Source organism: Phyllobates terribilis, unplaced genomic scaffold (assembly GCF_046119375.1).
Source record: "Phyllobates terribilis strain yellow unplaced genomic scaffold, ASM4611937v1 Scaffold_2__4_contigs__length_985480577, whole genome shotgun sequence".
Lineage (NCBI taxonomy): Eukaryota > Metazoa > Chordata > Amphibia > Anura > Dendrobatidae > Phyllobates > Phyllobates terribilis.
The window spans coordinates 685,650,086-685,666,717 of record NW_027362762.1 but is presented as its reverse complement, the minus strand read 5'-3'; the positions used below and the strand labels follow the sequence as shown (position 1 = coordinate 685,666,717).

General features: G+C 43.9%; 1 protein-coding gene across 1 annotated transcript; it reads right to left on the bottom strand.

Annotated features, from left to right (window-relative positions):
- Nucleotides 1–7,462: 7,462 nt before the first annotated feature.
- On the bottom strand, nt 7,463–11,334 carry AVPR1B (arginine vasopressin receptor 1B). Its single transcript, XM_073670691.1, has 2 exons — nt 10,073–11,334; nt 7,463–7,834 (listed from the first exon to the last, which is right to left on the bottom strand). Exons 1-2 carry the CDS (start codon nt 10,956–10,958, stop codon nt 7,554–7,556), a joined length of 1,167 nt encoding a protein of 388 aa, XP_073526792.1. The 5' UTR covers nt 10,959–11,334; the 3' UTR covers nt 7,463–7,553.
- Nucleotides 11,335–16,632: the final 5,298 nt, after the last annotated feature.

Genomic DNA, 16,632 nt, shown 5'->3' with positions numbered 1-16,632 from the left:
CGATGGCCCCTGCAGTCTTGCTGCGCTCCTGTGCTGGCTGTTGGCAGATCGCGGTACGCTGTACTGAAGGACATGCCGTCACATGACTGTGACGTCACCGCAGGTCCTTCAGTCCTGCCCGATCTGTCGGCAAGCACAGGGAAGGAGTCCGGGGGCCATCGGAAGGTGAATATAATCTTTATTTTTTATTGTATTCTTTTTTTACAGCTTTTAATGGTACCTGGGTCCGGAGGAGAGTCTCCTGTCCTCCACACCCGGGTACCAGCCACACATTAGAACGCGCCAATTACGCAAGTACAGATGCAGTCTTGCGGAATTGGCACGTTCTAATGCAAGTCAATGGCGGCAAAAACGCAGCACTTCTGCAAAATAATTGGTAGTGCTGCGTTTTTTTCCGCAATGATAATCCGCAGCGGAAATTTCCGCAGCATGTGCACAGCACATGCGGATTATCATTGGGGAACATGGCAGGCCTTCTACCATGTGTTTTTTAAGCGTTTCTGCAGCGTTTTTGCCGCTATGGAAACGCTTAAAAAACGCATCGTGGGCACACAGCCTAAATATCACTTGCTTAACCCAGCTTCCTGCTGGGCGAAGTCTAAAAATCACTGAAGTTGACAAATCCCCGGGCCCGGATGGGATACACCCGCGAGTACTGCAGGAATTAAGTAACGTCATAGATAGACCATTATTTTTAATCTTTAAAGATTCCATAATAACCGGGTCTGTACCACAGGACAAGCGTATAGCAAATGTGGTGCCAATATTCAAAAAGGGGACAAAAACTGAACTTGGAAATTATAGGCCAGTATGCTTAACCTCTACTGTGGGTAAAATCCTGGAGGGTTTCCTAAGAGATGCTATACTAGAGCATCTGAAGAAGAATAACCTCATGACCCAATATCAACATGGGTTTACGAGGGACCGTTCCTGTCAAACTAATCTGATCAGTTTTTATGAGGAAGCAAGTTCCGGACTGGACCAAGGAAATGCAGTGGATGTTGTGTATATGAACTTTTCAAAAGCTTTTGATACGGTTCCACACAAAAGGTTGAAACATAAAATGAGAGCAACGGGGATAGGGGAAAATATATGTATGAGGGTTAAGAATTGGCTCAGTGATAGGAAACAAAGGGTGGTTATTAATGGAAAACACTCAAACTGGGTCTCAGTTAACAGTGGGGTACAACAGGGGTCAGTATTGGGCCCCCTTCTTTTTAACATATTTATTAATGATCTTGTAGGGGGCATACAGAGTAATATTTCAATATTTGCAGATGACACTAAACTCTGCAGGGTAATCAATACAGAGGAGGACAATTTTATATTACAGGAGGATCTATGTAAACTAGAAGCTTGGGCTGATAAATGGCAAATGAGCTTTAATTGGGATAAATGTAAGGTAATGCACTTGGGCAGGGGAAAAAAATGTATAATTATATGCTTAATTGTAAAACACTGGGCAAAACTGTAAAAGACCTGGGTGTATTGGTGGACGACAAGCTCACATTAAGTGGCCAGTGTCAGGCAGCTGTTGCAAAGGCAAATAAAATAATGGGATGCATTAAAAGAGGCATAGAAGCTCATGAGGAGAACATAATTTTACCTCTATACAAGTCACTAGTGCGACTACACTTAGAATACTGTGTACAGTTTTGGTCTCCGGTGTATAAGAAAGACATAGCTGAACTAGAGAGGGTGCAGAGAAGAGCGACCAAGGTTATTAGAGGACTGGGGGGTCTGCAATACCAGGACTGGTTATTACACTTGGGGTTATTTACTGTGGAAAAACGAAGGCTTAGGGGTGATCTTATTACTATGTACAAGTATATGAGGGGACAGTACAAAGACCTTTCTATTGATCTTTTTACTCTGAGGCCAGAGACGGGGACAAGGGGGTATCTTCTACGTCTGGAGGAAAGAAGGTTTAATCATAATCACAGACGCGGATTCTTTACTGTAAGAGCAGTGAGACTATGGAACTATCTGCCGCATGATCATGTAATGAGTGATTCACTATTAAAATTTAAGAAGGGCATGGATGCCTTTCTTGAAAAGCATAATATTACAGGTTATATATACTAGATTCCTTGATAGGGCGTTGATCCAGGGAACTAGTCTGATTGTCGTATGGAATCGGGAAGGAGTTTTTTTCCCCAATGTGGAGCTTAGTGTTTGCCACATGGTTTTTTTTTGCCTTCTTCTGGATCAACATGTTAGGCTATGGGTTGAACTAGATGAACTTAGTCTTCCTTCAACCTTAAAAACTATGTTACTATGTTACATTGCTGGCGCCAGCTTGTGATTCTCCAGCAGTTTCCTGACCAGCTCCTTCAGCCCCTCCTGGGCATTTTGGCGATGAGCTGACAATGGGCACCTCACTGGGAGAGTCAGCTTGCGAAGCCTTCCTCCTCTTCGCTATCGATCTCTCCCCATTGCCGTTTTCTTTGTTCATCCTCTTGAGGGACACCGGCCTTGGGAGGGGGTAGAAATCCCTTAGAGGCTTCCCTAGCCCACCTCTGCAGAGTCTCTCTCTTGGCCTCCACCTGAAGACTTCCTCATCCTTCTCGGGGACATCCTTCCATTTATAATAGCAGTTGAGCGCAGCTGCATACCACCCTCTGGAGCATTCGCACTTCACGAAGTGCACTATGTCTCCCACGTGCAGGTTGTGGAGACGATCGGGCAGGTACTCTCGCTTGACCACCTCACAGGTAAAGAAAACTTTGTGCCCGGTCCACTTCTCCTTTAGGAACCCGTATCCTTCTCTTATGTGGAACTCCGTGACCCGCCCCCGGGTCTGGGAAGCCTCCACTGTCTCCCTCCGCGCCGCGTTGGACCCTTCCAGCCAGCCTCGCAGGAACGTATCGGTCCACCGCCGGTGCTCCCGTGGCGTCATTGGGGGATTACGCGTGGTCAATCTTAGGCTACCAGGCTCGCAGTGGCGCTTCGCTGGGGGTGTATTTAGGGCCTCCATCGCCATCTGCCACCAGTTTATGAGGGTGACCTTTCTCTTTGGAGGCCTCGCCTCCGTCACAACATCTTCAGGCCTGGGAGCCTCTACAGCCTCCCCGGGAGTTATCGCTATGGGCGCCGCAAGCGGGACCAGCCACCAGGGTATATGCTGCTCACTTTCACCAGGCCGTGCTGCAGCTGCTGCTTCGGCCCCACCGGGATGTTCTTCGCCCTCCGCCGAGGGGGAAGCATCTTCCGGCATCCGGCTCCAGCACCACATATGTAGCCCGTGGATGAGCAGACTCACCTCAGGCTCAGGCCTGGTAGACCACTGGATGGCCACTGGTGGTAATGGCGAGGGCTCACAGGCAGCGCCCGTGGGTGCGTGGCTTCCGGCTGCGTCCCCTGAGGTGGTGATCTCCAGGATATCCTCCTCACCGCTCATCTCCATCGCACCTTCGGATCCACCGGCTGCCATTCTTCTGGAGCATCCATGGGGTTCTTAACCATAACTGGGAATTTACTTGGGGAATATGTACAATAATTACAGGCAGATATAATGGATAAGGCCTGCCAGGTTATCATCTCTCTCACAGGCGCTGGCAACATCTTCAACCCTGGTTCCCTCTTTAAGTGAAGCATCTCTGTGACTCTAATCTCTAGCCCAAGAGAATCTCCCTCTGCTCTGACAGTTTATCCGGATCCTATATCTCCCCCACGTCTTAGCCTGGAGTCATGTCTTCCTCTGCTGCCTGCAGACTGAAAGTGCCCCGGGTCCTCAATACCTCCGTTGAGTTTCTCTGTCCAGCTAACAGGACTCTTGCGTAGGGAGATCTTCACACTGGTGATCCTACTGTCTTAGGGTACAGAGCTCCCGTCTACCCTAGCAGCCACCATATAATCAGGCTGCCCATACAGTTTTCTGTCCAAACTCTCACTGAGTCATCACTTCTTGCTTCTGGAACCTAAGCAGAGATTTTCCTAATGTGCCCACCCTCTGTGGGCTGTCATCACACACCTTTAAGCCCTTCACTGTCTGCAATACTGCTGGCAGACTCAACCTGGCATCTGCATCCGGGACAGTGGCATCTTGTGGCTGGTTATTAGTACTGCAGCCCACAAGGAATTATGTTAAACTGAGCTCTAGACATACTCAATGTCTGACCATGGCACTAAGTTCCTCCTCTACTCTACTGACTGGACCACTGCAGCTAACCCCTTAGCTTGGCTTAACAACAGTTCAGAGAGGTCTAACTCCTGGAAAATTTTCTTTTAACTACATCAGTGCCAGAAGAAGGCTACGTCCTTCCCCACAATTACATGTATTGCAGTACACAGACCTGGCACATCCAGTTGAAGTTTTCAGCAGGACCCTCACTCGCATGGGCCCCGTCGCGGTCGCAACATCTGCGACCTCGATAGTTGTGCCTCTGGTCACTGCGTGTCATAAGATTGTAATGTCACGATGACTTTATGATGTGCAGTGACATCCGAGGCTTGGATGCTTCAAGAAGTCTTGGCCTATAATCAAGAGGCTGGAGATGGGGTGCGCGACAGCAGAAATTAGAAGATCAGACAGTGATCAGCGGGGCAGCCGGAGAGGTGAGCAATGAAGTGAGTTTTGTTATAAATGTTTTGTTGTTTTTTCACTATTTGCGACCCTCTACGGCTCAGCAAAATGGTGGCTAAATGGCCTCCATTTTGCTGGACTCACTTGGAGAATACAGATTTTTGAAAAATTCGAGTAAAATTCAATTTAACTTGAATAAATTAACCCATCTCTAGTATTTACTCTTCCCTATGCTATCCCAAAAAAATTTGGCTGGAGTTTCACTTAAAAAAATTAGACATTAAACATTTCCGATGACTACCTCTTGAAGCTCATCAAGAGAATGCCAAGAGTGTGCAAAGCAGTCATCAAAGCAAAAGGTGGCTACTTTGAAGAACCTAGAATATAAGACATATTTTTAGTTGTTTCACACTATTTTGTTAAGTAAATAATTCCACATGTGTTAATTCATAGTTTTGATGCCTTCAGTGTGAATGTACAATTTTCAAAGTCATGAAAATGCAGAAAAATCATTAAATGAGGTGTGTCCAAACTTTTGGTCTGTACTGTATATTGTGATCAATTTTGTGTAGCTGCTTTTCATAGATGTCGAACACACATATTCTAAAAAAATTACCTGGCAAATCACATCAAGGTTTATCTATGTATGCATTTTCGCTACAATTTTTTGAAACAAGCATGTGACAAAAAGTATGAATACTATTAAAGGGGTTGTCCCACAAATAACATCCACAGGATATGTAATAAATGTATGATTCCTGAAAGTTATATCAATTGGATCCCTACTGATCACAAGAATGGAGCTATCAAAGTACCCTCTTTGAATAAAGCAGTAGTGAGCATGTGCTTTATTCACTGTCATAAGAGTGTTGGTTGCACATGCTCACTACCACTCTATTCATGCAAAGAACTTTGAGCTTCTCATTCTTGAGATCATTGGAGTTCTAAGCAACCCTCTCCCCACCAGTCATATAGTTGTCATCTATACTCTGGATAGTAAATACAAGTTTATGAAACAACAGTATAACAAAGTTTGAGTCCCAAAAGAGTTTGAACTAATAATCTGTTAGGCTCACTAGGGGAAGTGGATTCTCAAAGCCCAAGGTCTGGGTGGGCACACAGGACACAGACATCGGTGCAGCAGGCAGTAGAGATACGCAGGAAACAGGTAGCAGAGGTACAGGAGACTGCAGAAAGACAGGCGTCATGGAGTCCTCAGACAGGTAGCCGAGATCTTGGAGACTACAGACAGGTAGAGATCTTAGAGACCACAGACAGGTACTGAGAAGGTTCTGGTGCACAGACAAACGAAGAGTCTTAATACCAAGACACAGGTGTACATGATCACATGGGAGCATGCCGAACTACCTGCAGCCTAACGTGAAGAACAAGAGAATTTAGTGGACCAGAGTAAAAGAGTAAAAGGAGCAGAGCTGGACCCAGGACAGATGTGTAACAGTACCCCTCCCCCCTCTTAGGTCCCCTTCCAAATGAGTCCATAACAGCAAAAGTAGGGACACACTCAGGTTAGCTTCAGAGGAGTCTGCAAAGAAACTTAAGGAACTTTCAGCCTTTTGGCTAGAGAAAAATCCATAAAATTCTCAGCTGCACCGGAATCAGTAAGTGCTTGTACCGTGAACACAGAGAAACTGTAAATAACAGACATAGGCACGAGTAACTTATTTCTAGTGGAGGAAAGAGTTAATCCTAGGGTGATACCACCCTCATTGCCTAGGGTAGAAAGTTCTCCTTGTTTGGCCTTCAGTTTGGTACAATAATGATACCTTTCACCACAAAACAGAGTCCTTTTGAAAATCGACAGGATCTTTCAGCCAGAGTTAATCTGCGCCAGCCGATCTCCATGGGTTCTGGTGCAGTCACTTTGAGAGAAGATTTTGGAAACATTTCAGAATGTGAGACATGAGAATCAAGCGTTTTTTTCCTTAGACTGTTCTTTAAAACGCAAGTCCACTTGGGTGGCAAGGGAAATTAAGACATTGAGTGAGGTCAGAAAATCTATACCAGCGAGTTCATCTTTAATCCGTCTGGATAAGCCTGAATAGAAAACAGTCAGGAGAACGTCATTGTTCCATGTCAATTCAGCAGAGTGCAGTCCGGACGGCAGACAGAAAAGATGGTAGGGAACGCATCATAAGGGTCATCCCGCTCCAACAATCTCTGTTGTTGTCATCTCACTTCAACAATGGAGCAACCCATACCAAAGCATCCCCAGACAGCAAAGAAAAAATGTAAGCCACATTGGACCGGTCAGAAAAAAATTGCTGGGGACACAACTCAAAATGTACAGTGCACTGGCTTATAAAGTCCTGGCAGGCCTTAACGTCTCCATCAAAATGTGCAGGAGTGGGCAGTAGGGTGATGTCCCCCAGGGAGAGTGCTGCATACGTTGAGGAGCATGTGAAGAAACAGCTGGCGTCCATACGAGCTGTGAGATTCTGCACAGCAAGGACCAGCTCCAGTTGACTCACAGCAAGTTGCAAAACAAATTTAGGCAAATCATCCGTATCACATGGCAACTGTGTTGTTGCGGCTAAATCTTTGGGATCCATGGTCTTGGTATTCTGTTAGGCTCACTAGGTAAGTTGGATCCTTAAAGCACAAGGTCCATGTGGGTACATGGGCCACGGTCGTTGATGCAACAGGCAGTTGAGGCATGCAGCAGGTAGCTAAGGAAAGGGAGACCACAGACAGACAGGAGACTGCAGACAGATAGCAGAGGTCCTGGAGACCACAAAGGTGTAGCAGGGGTCATTTAGACCGCGGTGAGGTAGTGAGCAGGTCGTGGTGCACAGACAAAATAAGAGTCTTAATACCAAGACACAGGTGCCTTAAATTGGCTTAGATAGCTGATCATATGGGAGCTCGCTGGGCTACTTGCAAAGCCCGATGTAGAGCACAAGAGAGTTTAGTGGACCGGGGTGAAGGAAGCAGAGCCCAAACCTGAGACAGGTGTGTAATATGATCTTCATCAAAATTAAAAATGTTTCTTTTTTTGTAAGGCACAGAATTAGAGAAGTGCTGATTCTACAACTGTATCTTCATATGCCGGGTACAGATCTCTAACGCTGTGGCATGTGCCTTGCATCTGCAAAGAATGAGTCCGGATTTGAGTCAGAAGGGTGTCCCGACGACTAGATGCACTTCCTGTGCTATTCTTTCTACGGGCGTGAAGAAAAGGGATTCCTGGGCATAATTGGGGACTGCTAAAGAACATATAGATCCATGGATTACTACAGCTGCTCAGGCAGGGCAATAGCATTGTAATGGTGAATGCAAAGTCTGAAGAATCTAAAGAGGAAAATAAGTAAATATATGTGAAAATACATCAAAACCAACATTAGCTAGTATATTCTATGCTGATATATAGTATCCAGTTTTCTGGTGTAATTGTATTCTAGCTAAATACACTGCTCAAAAAAATAAAGGGAACACTCAAATAACACATCCTAGATCCGAATGAATGAAATATTCTCATTGAATACTTTTTTCTGTACAAAGTTGAATGCGCTGACAACAAAATCACACAAAAATCATCAATGGAAATCAAATTTATTAACCAATGGAGACCTGGATTTGGAGTCACCCCCAAAATGAAAGTCCAGGTCTGGGAGGAGATCCCACAGGAGACCATCCGCAACCTCATCAGGAGCATGCCCAGGCATTGTAGGGAGGTCATAAGGCACGTGGAGGCCACACACAATACTGAACCTCATTTTGACTTCTTTTAAGGACATTACATCAAAGTTGGATCAGCCTGTAGTGTGTTTTTCCACTTTCATTTTGGGGGTGACTCCAAATCCAGGCCTCCATTGGTTAATAAATTTGATTTCCATTGATGATTTTTGTGTGATTTTGTTGTCAGCACATTCAACTTTGTACAGAACAAAGTATTCAATGAGAATATTTCATTCATTCTGATCTAGGATGTGTTATTTGAGTGTTCCCTTTATTTTTTTGAGCAGTGTATAACATCACATGTGGTATTCTAAAATAAGCATATGCCATTATATAAAAATGTAATAAAATTATCATTGGAAAAAAGTTACATGAACATATCTACAATTGAAACATAACATGAAAAAACAGGGAAAGGGTTGTTAGTAACAAAGACAGTAATGGTATATCTTTCTGATTGACAGGGTCTGACTGCAGTAGTCTCCAATCACCTGGGGTTGCTGAACTATTGGTTGGAAATATAGTTCTACCAGGAAAAAGTTTAATAGTGTAGCAGCAATAATTAATTAATGAAATTGTAGGTAAATAAAAAGCATTGGTCCAACTTACAAGACTTAAAGGGGTTGTCCCACGAACAAAGTACACTTTCATTAATAGATCTTGGAATAATAATAACTTCCCAAATTGGTCAGGGGAGGAAACAAAAAAGTATACAGGCATTACAGATGATTCTTTCTGTAAGGAAAAACATTTCCATGCCTCTTTAAAAACGTATTCTACCTCACAGAAAAAATCTACTGTGATCCCCTGCTGTAATGTCTGTATAAACTTTTCCTGCCCAGGAGATGGGGTATGATCAGATCGTATTCTGTACACGGTCAGACACAGACATTACACAGGGGAACGTTTATAAGATTATCTCAGCACAGGAACATTTTGTTTTAACACATCCAATTGTGGAACTGATTTTTATTCTAATAGCTATTAATTAGAATGTACTTTGTTTGTGGGAGAACCCCTCCTTTAAAGGTTCACAAGATAAAGAGTAAGAAACTCTATATTACCTTTAGAGATTATTCCTAAATCCAGTAAGTTAAGTATAAATGCATGTTCACACGTTCAGTATTTTGTCAGTATTTTACCTCAGTATGTGTAAGCCAAAACCAGGTGAGGAACAATCAGAGGAAAAGTATAATAGAAACACGTCACCACTTCTGTATTTATCACCCACTCCTGGTTTTGGCTTACAAATACTGATGTGAAATACTGACCAGATACTGAACGTATGAATGTGGGCGAAGTTGCTTTGTTTTTTGAGGGTCATAGGTCCACAAACTACAATCCTTATATAATAAGCCATGAATCAGAAGTCTCTCATTGTGTTTTGATCTAATATCTCCCCAAAAAATGTTCTAACCTCTGTTGGTAAGAATTCCTGTGGGTCAATAAACCAGTCCTCAGACCAAACTTTATGAACTAGAATGCATAATTTAATAAATTCTAGCATATTCCTATGGTGGTCATGTGGACTAGAAGGCAACAAACCCTTACAGCATCTCTCCACTTTCATAAACCTGAACTAGATGCTAGGAGTGATAAGCTCGATTAGAAGCTCCAAGAAGGGAGACCAGTCTGGACTCTCTACCCTTGCTTGTCAACCAAGAAGATGTCTTTTTGGCCTCCAGCATTCCACAAGGCATAGAGACTTAGCTACAGGTTGGGGACAACTGCTATACAACCATCAATAGCACCCTGAACAACATACATGAAGCCATATTCTATAAATGAGTTTGCTTAGGATACATATTTGTGACAAACTTCAAATAATGAATATAGAAAAAGTAATCTTACCAACATCTGGTGCATTTTCATCCCACACTGACCACATTTGAACACCGAAAAATGGTGTCCAGCATATAATGTATGAAAGGACAATTACAAAAGTCATTTTTACTGTTCTTATTTTTGCTCTTGAGATTGTCCGAATGCTACTGACTCTAGAAGGAATAACTTGGCCATTACTTTCCCTTTGTCTTGCTCCATAAGTCTGCATTTTACCTTTGAGGTTCTTGTATATTTCACAACAGATCAAGCTGTAGCAGACCACCAGGATGCCTACAGGCACAAGAAATATAGATATTGTGATCCAAGTGATATAGGCTTTAGCTCCCCATGGATATCGAAAATCAGCCCAGCAGTCTATAACTCCTGAATCCTCTTCAATTTCCTTAAGAGAGAAGATGAAGATTTGAGGGAGACTGAAGAGGCAGCTGATGATCCATGTGATCCCGATCATGATATAAGCATGTCTAGTTGGTTGTTGTATTGTTTTAAGTGGATGGCACACTGCTATATATCGGTCTATTGTCATCATCATGAGCATGTAAGTGGACACAAACATACTCATCACTTGGGTATACTTCACCACCCTACAAAGGAAATCAGATCCTATGAACCTGAAAGTAATGTCCCAAATCATTTGGGGAAGTATCTGGAAAAAAGCCACTGCAAGGTCAGTGTATGCAAGATGCACAATAAAAAGGTGCATACGGGTCATCTTCTTCCCTCTTCTGTAGATGGCAACCAGCAAGCCTACATTTCCCAATGTTGTAATTGCTAACACCATTCCTAGAACAGCTACCTCAGCCTTAGCTAGATATTCATCTCTAGAGTCAGTAGAGTTGGAAGAAATGGTCAATTTTGCAGCTGTATCTACAGGATATTGGCTTGTATCCATGATTATACACCTTTTTTCATTTTTCAAATATTCCACAATAGTCTAAAAAGGGGACAGTAACTATTTTTATATAAGTATTTTATACAAAATCTTCTTCAAATATCTAAAAAAAAAAACAAGTATTCACATTAGACACCCAGGAAAATCTTTCATTTCTTAATATTGTATTAAATCCAGTTTGCTTTTACATCATTGTAGATAGAAAGTATTTTAGAAAAAAATTAAGAAGGAATTTCGTTTTGCCTTTTATTCCTAATCAAAATTCCATAGGATCTATTTTTCTTTATGAATGTGTTCTTTGATGATCATATATCTCCTTGGAAGTCCTTGTGAGTATGAAATGTCCAAACACCATGATGTGCGCTAGAGCTTATTATTGGATGAATTGCACAAGAGTCTAGCACCTTGTTTATATACATTTCCCATGCCTTCTCTCTGACATCAGTTCAATCAACTTCTATGGAAACACCAATGAGGAGCTGATTTCCAATTTGTTCTTATGTGAAGGAAATTCTACCTGACTTCATAAAAGCCTCATGATTGATTCCCTGTATTAATTACTCACAGAAACATTAGAAATGCACCATAGCTTGAAACGCAATATTTCTAAGAAAGCATATTCCCATTAGTTTAGGTTTCAAGCACAGACAGAGCCATGTGCATCAAGCCTATATTGAGACACACATGCAATGCACATGCTTTATACTGCACGACTTTATCCACCCCATGTAGAGGCAGTCACCGGATTACGAACTAGAAGCATTCTATAGGTTTGTTTGTGTGTGTAAGTTGGAACAGGGCTGGGAAAAAGTCCTCTTCTTTCCACCGTTGCGCGCCACATCTCTGTCCTCTTCACTATAGACCAGAACTTCTGGCTCCGTCCAGACCCCAGAGGTTTCTCTGCGTCATAAGGTCACGACGTCAACATCATGACCTTATGACTTGTAGTGACCTCCGAGTCTAGAAGCGACCAGAAGTCTTGGACATGCGGCACGCAACGGCAGAAAGAAGAGGACTGGGCGGCGAGCAGCAGGGTGGCCGGAGAGGTGAGTATTAGTTTCCTTTTTAACCAATAGTCACCTCCCCGGCCATCCCACACTGCTTGCCGTCCGTTGTTTTTTTCATCAAAGGGTACACTGCACCTCCGGCCTCTTCACTGCGAATCATAAGATTGTGATGACAACGAAACTTTATAATGTGCAGTGAGCTCCAACCTAGAAGCAGCCAGACATCCTGTTCTATAGTGAAGTGGCCGGAGATTCAACCCGCGATGATGGAAAGAAGAGGTCTGGAAGGAGAGGTCAGCAGTGACTTATTGTGTTTCTTTATTTTTTCTTAACATCCAACTTTCATAACTAGGGGTTGTACGTAAATCGGATGTTCATAAGTCTAGGACTCTACATCTATTTAGTGCTTCTGAATAATGCAGTATTACTAAAATAGTCTCTGATCAAAGCAATGCAGAAAAATGGCATCTATCGGAAGTTGGGCTCTGAGATTCTGGAGAAATCCATATGTACAAGGGACAAGGTTGCTCGTGATCTACGGTCCCTTGGGCGGCACTGTATTAAAAACAGGCATGCAGGTCACTGCATGAGCTCAGGAATACTTTTAGAAATCATTGTGGACACAATTCGCCGTGCAATCCACAAATGAAAGTTAAAGCTCTATCATGCACAGAAGTCATATATCAATATAATCCAGAAACTCTGCCATTGTCTCTGGGCCAAAGCTCATTTAAAATAGATTGATGCAAATCGGAAAACTGTTCTGTGATCAGATGAATCAAAATTTGAAACCACAGACCCCATGAACTGTGGACTCAAGAGGAGAGAGACCATCCAGCTTATCAGTGTACAATTCAAAAGCCTGCATCTCTAATGTTTTGGGGTTGTATTAGTGCTTTTGTATGGGAAGCTTACACATCTTGAAAGGCACTATCCATGCTGACCATTATATGGGTATGTGCACTCGTTAAATATTTGCTGCATTTTTGTTGTGTTTTTTTTCTGAGCAGTTTTGTCACAAAAAGTGAAGAATTTCCTAGTACCAGTAAAGTGAATGAGATTCCTGAAGTCTCATGCACACGCTGCTTATTTTTTCCTTGAAGATTTGAAGCGGTTTCAAACCTGCAGCATGTCAATCGTCAGTGTTTTTGCAGCGTTTTTCACCTATTTTAATCGATGTTGAAAACATGCAGCCAAAAAACACGTCAAAAATGCACCAAAAAGTATGTATTTTACTCAGAGGATTGGGGTGATGATCGAGCCGCCTGCAGTCCAAACCTTTCACCTACAGAAAACACTTGATGCATTATGAAACGAAAAAAAAAAAGAGCAACTAGAATCCTACATCAGACAAGAATAGGACAATATTCCTCTCCCAAAACTCCAGCAATTGGTCTCCTCACTTCCCAGATGTTTACAGGCTGTTGTAATAAGAAGAGGTGATGACGACTTTTTTGAGATGTGTTGCTGCCACCAATTTCTAAATGAGTTAATTTTTCAAATGCAATGGAAAAATGTCTAATGTTCATCTTCTGATCTGTTGTGAATAGAATATGGCTACCCCTGGTTATTACACACAGCTGCCATGTAGCAAAATGCCACATTATATACCAGATCTTCAGGTCTGCTTAGATGGCCATAATATAGATGGCTGAATTTTAGATTCCATATTACGGCTAGTAGCCAAATTATGGAAGCAAATTTACTGTAGTTCACCGTAGTATCTATTTTATTTAACAATAAAGAATAAAATAGATACAGTGTGAATCTGCTTAACCTGCAAGGTCGTGTTCACATGATGCGTTTGTGATGCGTTTTTTGCTGCAATTTTTTCCAAAAATGTGGTAAAAACGAAGCAATTTTATTGCATATTCAGAAAATTGCATCGGAAATGCATTGTTTGTACACAGCCTAATATTATTTTCTCTTTTATTTTTTAGTCCATTGTTCACTATAACACAATAATAAACTATTAAAATGATATAGAGACTCCTGTTTAACTCTCTTAGTTGTTCTTCGACATTTTGCGCCTCTGGTAGCGAGGGCAATATTCGTACTTTTGTTGTGTACAAATAAAATCTAAATTACAAAATAAAATATTGATTAAACCCCTATGACTATATATTGTCTGAAAGAAGATACCTGGCTGTTATCAAAATGCCGCTCACCCCTTTATACATGCAGGCACTTTCATGCAATTTTGTGTCAGAGCTAATTCTAAAATATATTATCTATCAGTCTATGTATTAGTCTATGAGAATCTCGTTCTGGCCTCATTTGGCTTCATATTCACACTGTACATTATATCCCTGAGGAAGCCATGGTTGGATGGCATAACGCGCAGGGTTAAAAATCTTTTTGTTCTCTTCCCTCCTTGTGGACCCCAGTGGTCTGTATAATACAATATGTTTCCCTTTATTCTCTTTAGGGATTGTCCGGCTTGAAACTACTTTATATTTTAGGCTATGTAGTTGTAACGGGTCCGGGAGGCGGAACCTCTGAGCTACTATACAAGGGGGCGGCCCTTGTAAGGGAGCGGGTGGCAGTCTCTGGGTGAACGGACAGGGAGTTACGGCAAGTGATCAGGGCAGTCTCTGGGTAAGGGGTAGGTACGACCTGTGATGGCAGAGCCTCCGGGTAGGCTAGCAGGCAGATGGTAGATGTGTGCACCCAGGTGAGCAAGCGAGAGTCTCTGGAATAGCAGGTGGTCACGGCACGTGACGGCGGAACCTCCGGGCTGGCAGGCAGGTAGGTAACGGAGAAGCGCTCCCAGGTGAGCGGGCAAGAGTCTCTGGAATAGCTGGTGGTCACCGCACGTGACAACGGGACCTCCGGGCTGGCAAGCAGGCAGGTAACGGAGATGCGCTCCCAGGTGAGCGGGCAAGAGTCTCTGAGATAGCTGGTGGTCACAGCACGTGACAACGGAGCCTCCGGGCTGGCAAGCAGGCAGGTAACGGAGATGCGCTCCCAGGTGAGCGGGCAAGAGTCTCTGAGATAGCTGGTGGTCACAGCACGTGACAACGGAGCCTCCGGGCTGGCAAGCAGGCAGATAACGGAGAAGCGCTCCCAGGTGAGCGGGCAAGCTGGTCCATAGACAGACTGACCGGAGTAGTAAGGCAGACCGTCGGACCTCAGGCAAGCAGGCAGGTAGCTGATATGCGCTCCCAGGTGAGCGGGCAGGCTGGTCCTTTAGACAGACTGACAGGAGTAGTAAGGCAGACCGTCGGACCTCAGACTGGCAGACAGGTAACAAGTATTCAGGCAGGAATCAGGCAGGTAACTGGCAGGTAACTAGCAGGAAACTGGCAGGAAACTGGCAGGAAACTGGCAACGGGACCTGAGGGCTGAAGCACAGGTGAGACACAGGTGCAAACAACATTGCTCGGGCACCTCCATTTTGGAGGAGGTGCCTTATATATGATGAAGTCCTCCGGCCATTGGCCGGGGACTCTTTAGGGCGGCGCGCGCGGCCCCTTTAAGAGGAGGGGAGCGCGCGCGCGCGCGCCCTAAGCACAGGGGCCGGGAAGGAGCGCGCGCTGAGAGCAGAGCAGGAGGAGGACGCCGGGACGGAGCGCGCGCAGACAGCAGAGCAGGAGGAGGACGCCGGGACGGAGCGCGCGCTGACAGCAGAGCGGGGAGAGGACGCCGGGACGGAGCGCGCGCTGACAGCGGAGCGGTGAGGGGAGCAGCGTCCCTGCCTAGCAGAGGGCAGGGACGCCAGCGCTACAGTAGTGAATAGGGCTAAAGGACTTCCCTGGGAAATTACTATTATATGTATTGATTTGGTGATATTTAACATCTATTTATTATTCTGTTTAGATCACATTGTGACAATTCAGACCTATCAGGTCTATTTGTATGTGTCCACCCATATTTATGATGTTATATACATTGTATTTATTATGATATGCATGTGTTTTTTCCAGGGGATTCTTATCTTTTTTAATCATGTTTTTACCTATGGTGTCTGGTGAATCTAATAAAATGTATACTTTTTACTTGTATATTGGTATTTGATATATATTTTTCTTTTTGCTCCTCATTGTACATTGAGTTGTGACTTCTGGATCACCCAGTAGTGATGATCGAGCGTGTATTGTTAACCCTTTCGACGAGCACACTCGAGTATTTCGGCGTGCTCAGCATCTACGTTAGTGTCGTCGCGGCTGCCTGTTTGTTAGGCAATCCCTGTATGTGTCACAGCTGTCTAACAGCCGTGATACATGCAGCTGCGGCGACACTAACATAGATGCCGAGCACGCCGTAAATACTCGGCAACCACACGAGCGTGTTCGTCGAAAGAGTTAACAATACACGCTCGATCATCACTACCACCCAGCAAACACTGGAGTGGTCCGGTAGGTCACAACCTGCAGAAGACGACCGGACCGGCTCCAATAACAGAAGAAGATGGCGGCTGGTGAGTATAAGACAAGGGGTAGGGAACTTAGATTAGTTGCACCACTCCAGCATTTTTTTTATTTCAGTGCTGGAGTGGTGCAACTAATCTAAGTTCCCTACCCCTAGTCTTATACTCACCAGCCGCCATCTTCTTCTGCTATTGGAGCCGGTACGGTCGTCTTCTGCAGGTTGTGACCTACCGGATCTTTAACCTTTTATTTGGTATAACTAAGAGCCCTTTGGGTAAAATACTGATTTTTTTTCCC

Coding starts and splice junctions, on each gene's coding strand:
- AVPR1B (XM_073670691.1), bottom strand. CDS start 10,958: ATGGATACAAGCCAATATCCTGTAGATACAGCTGCAAAATTGACCATT. Junction 7,835..10,072: donor TGAAAATGCACCAGATGTTG/GTAAGATTACTT, acceptor TTTCCTCTTTAG/ATTCTTCAGACTTTGCATTC.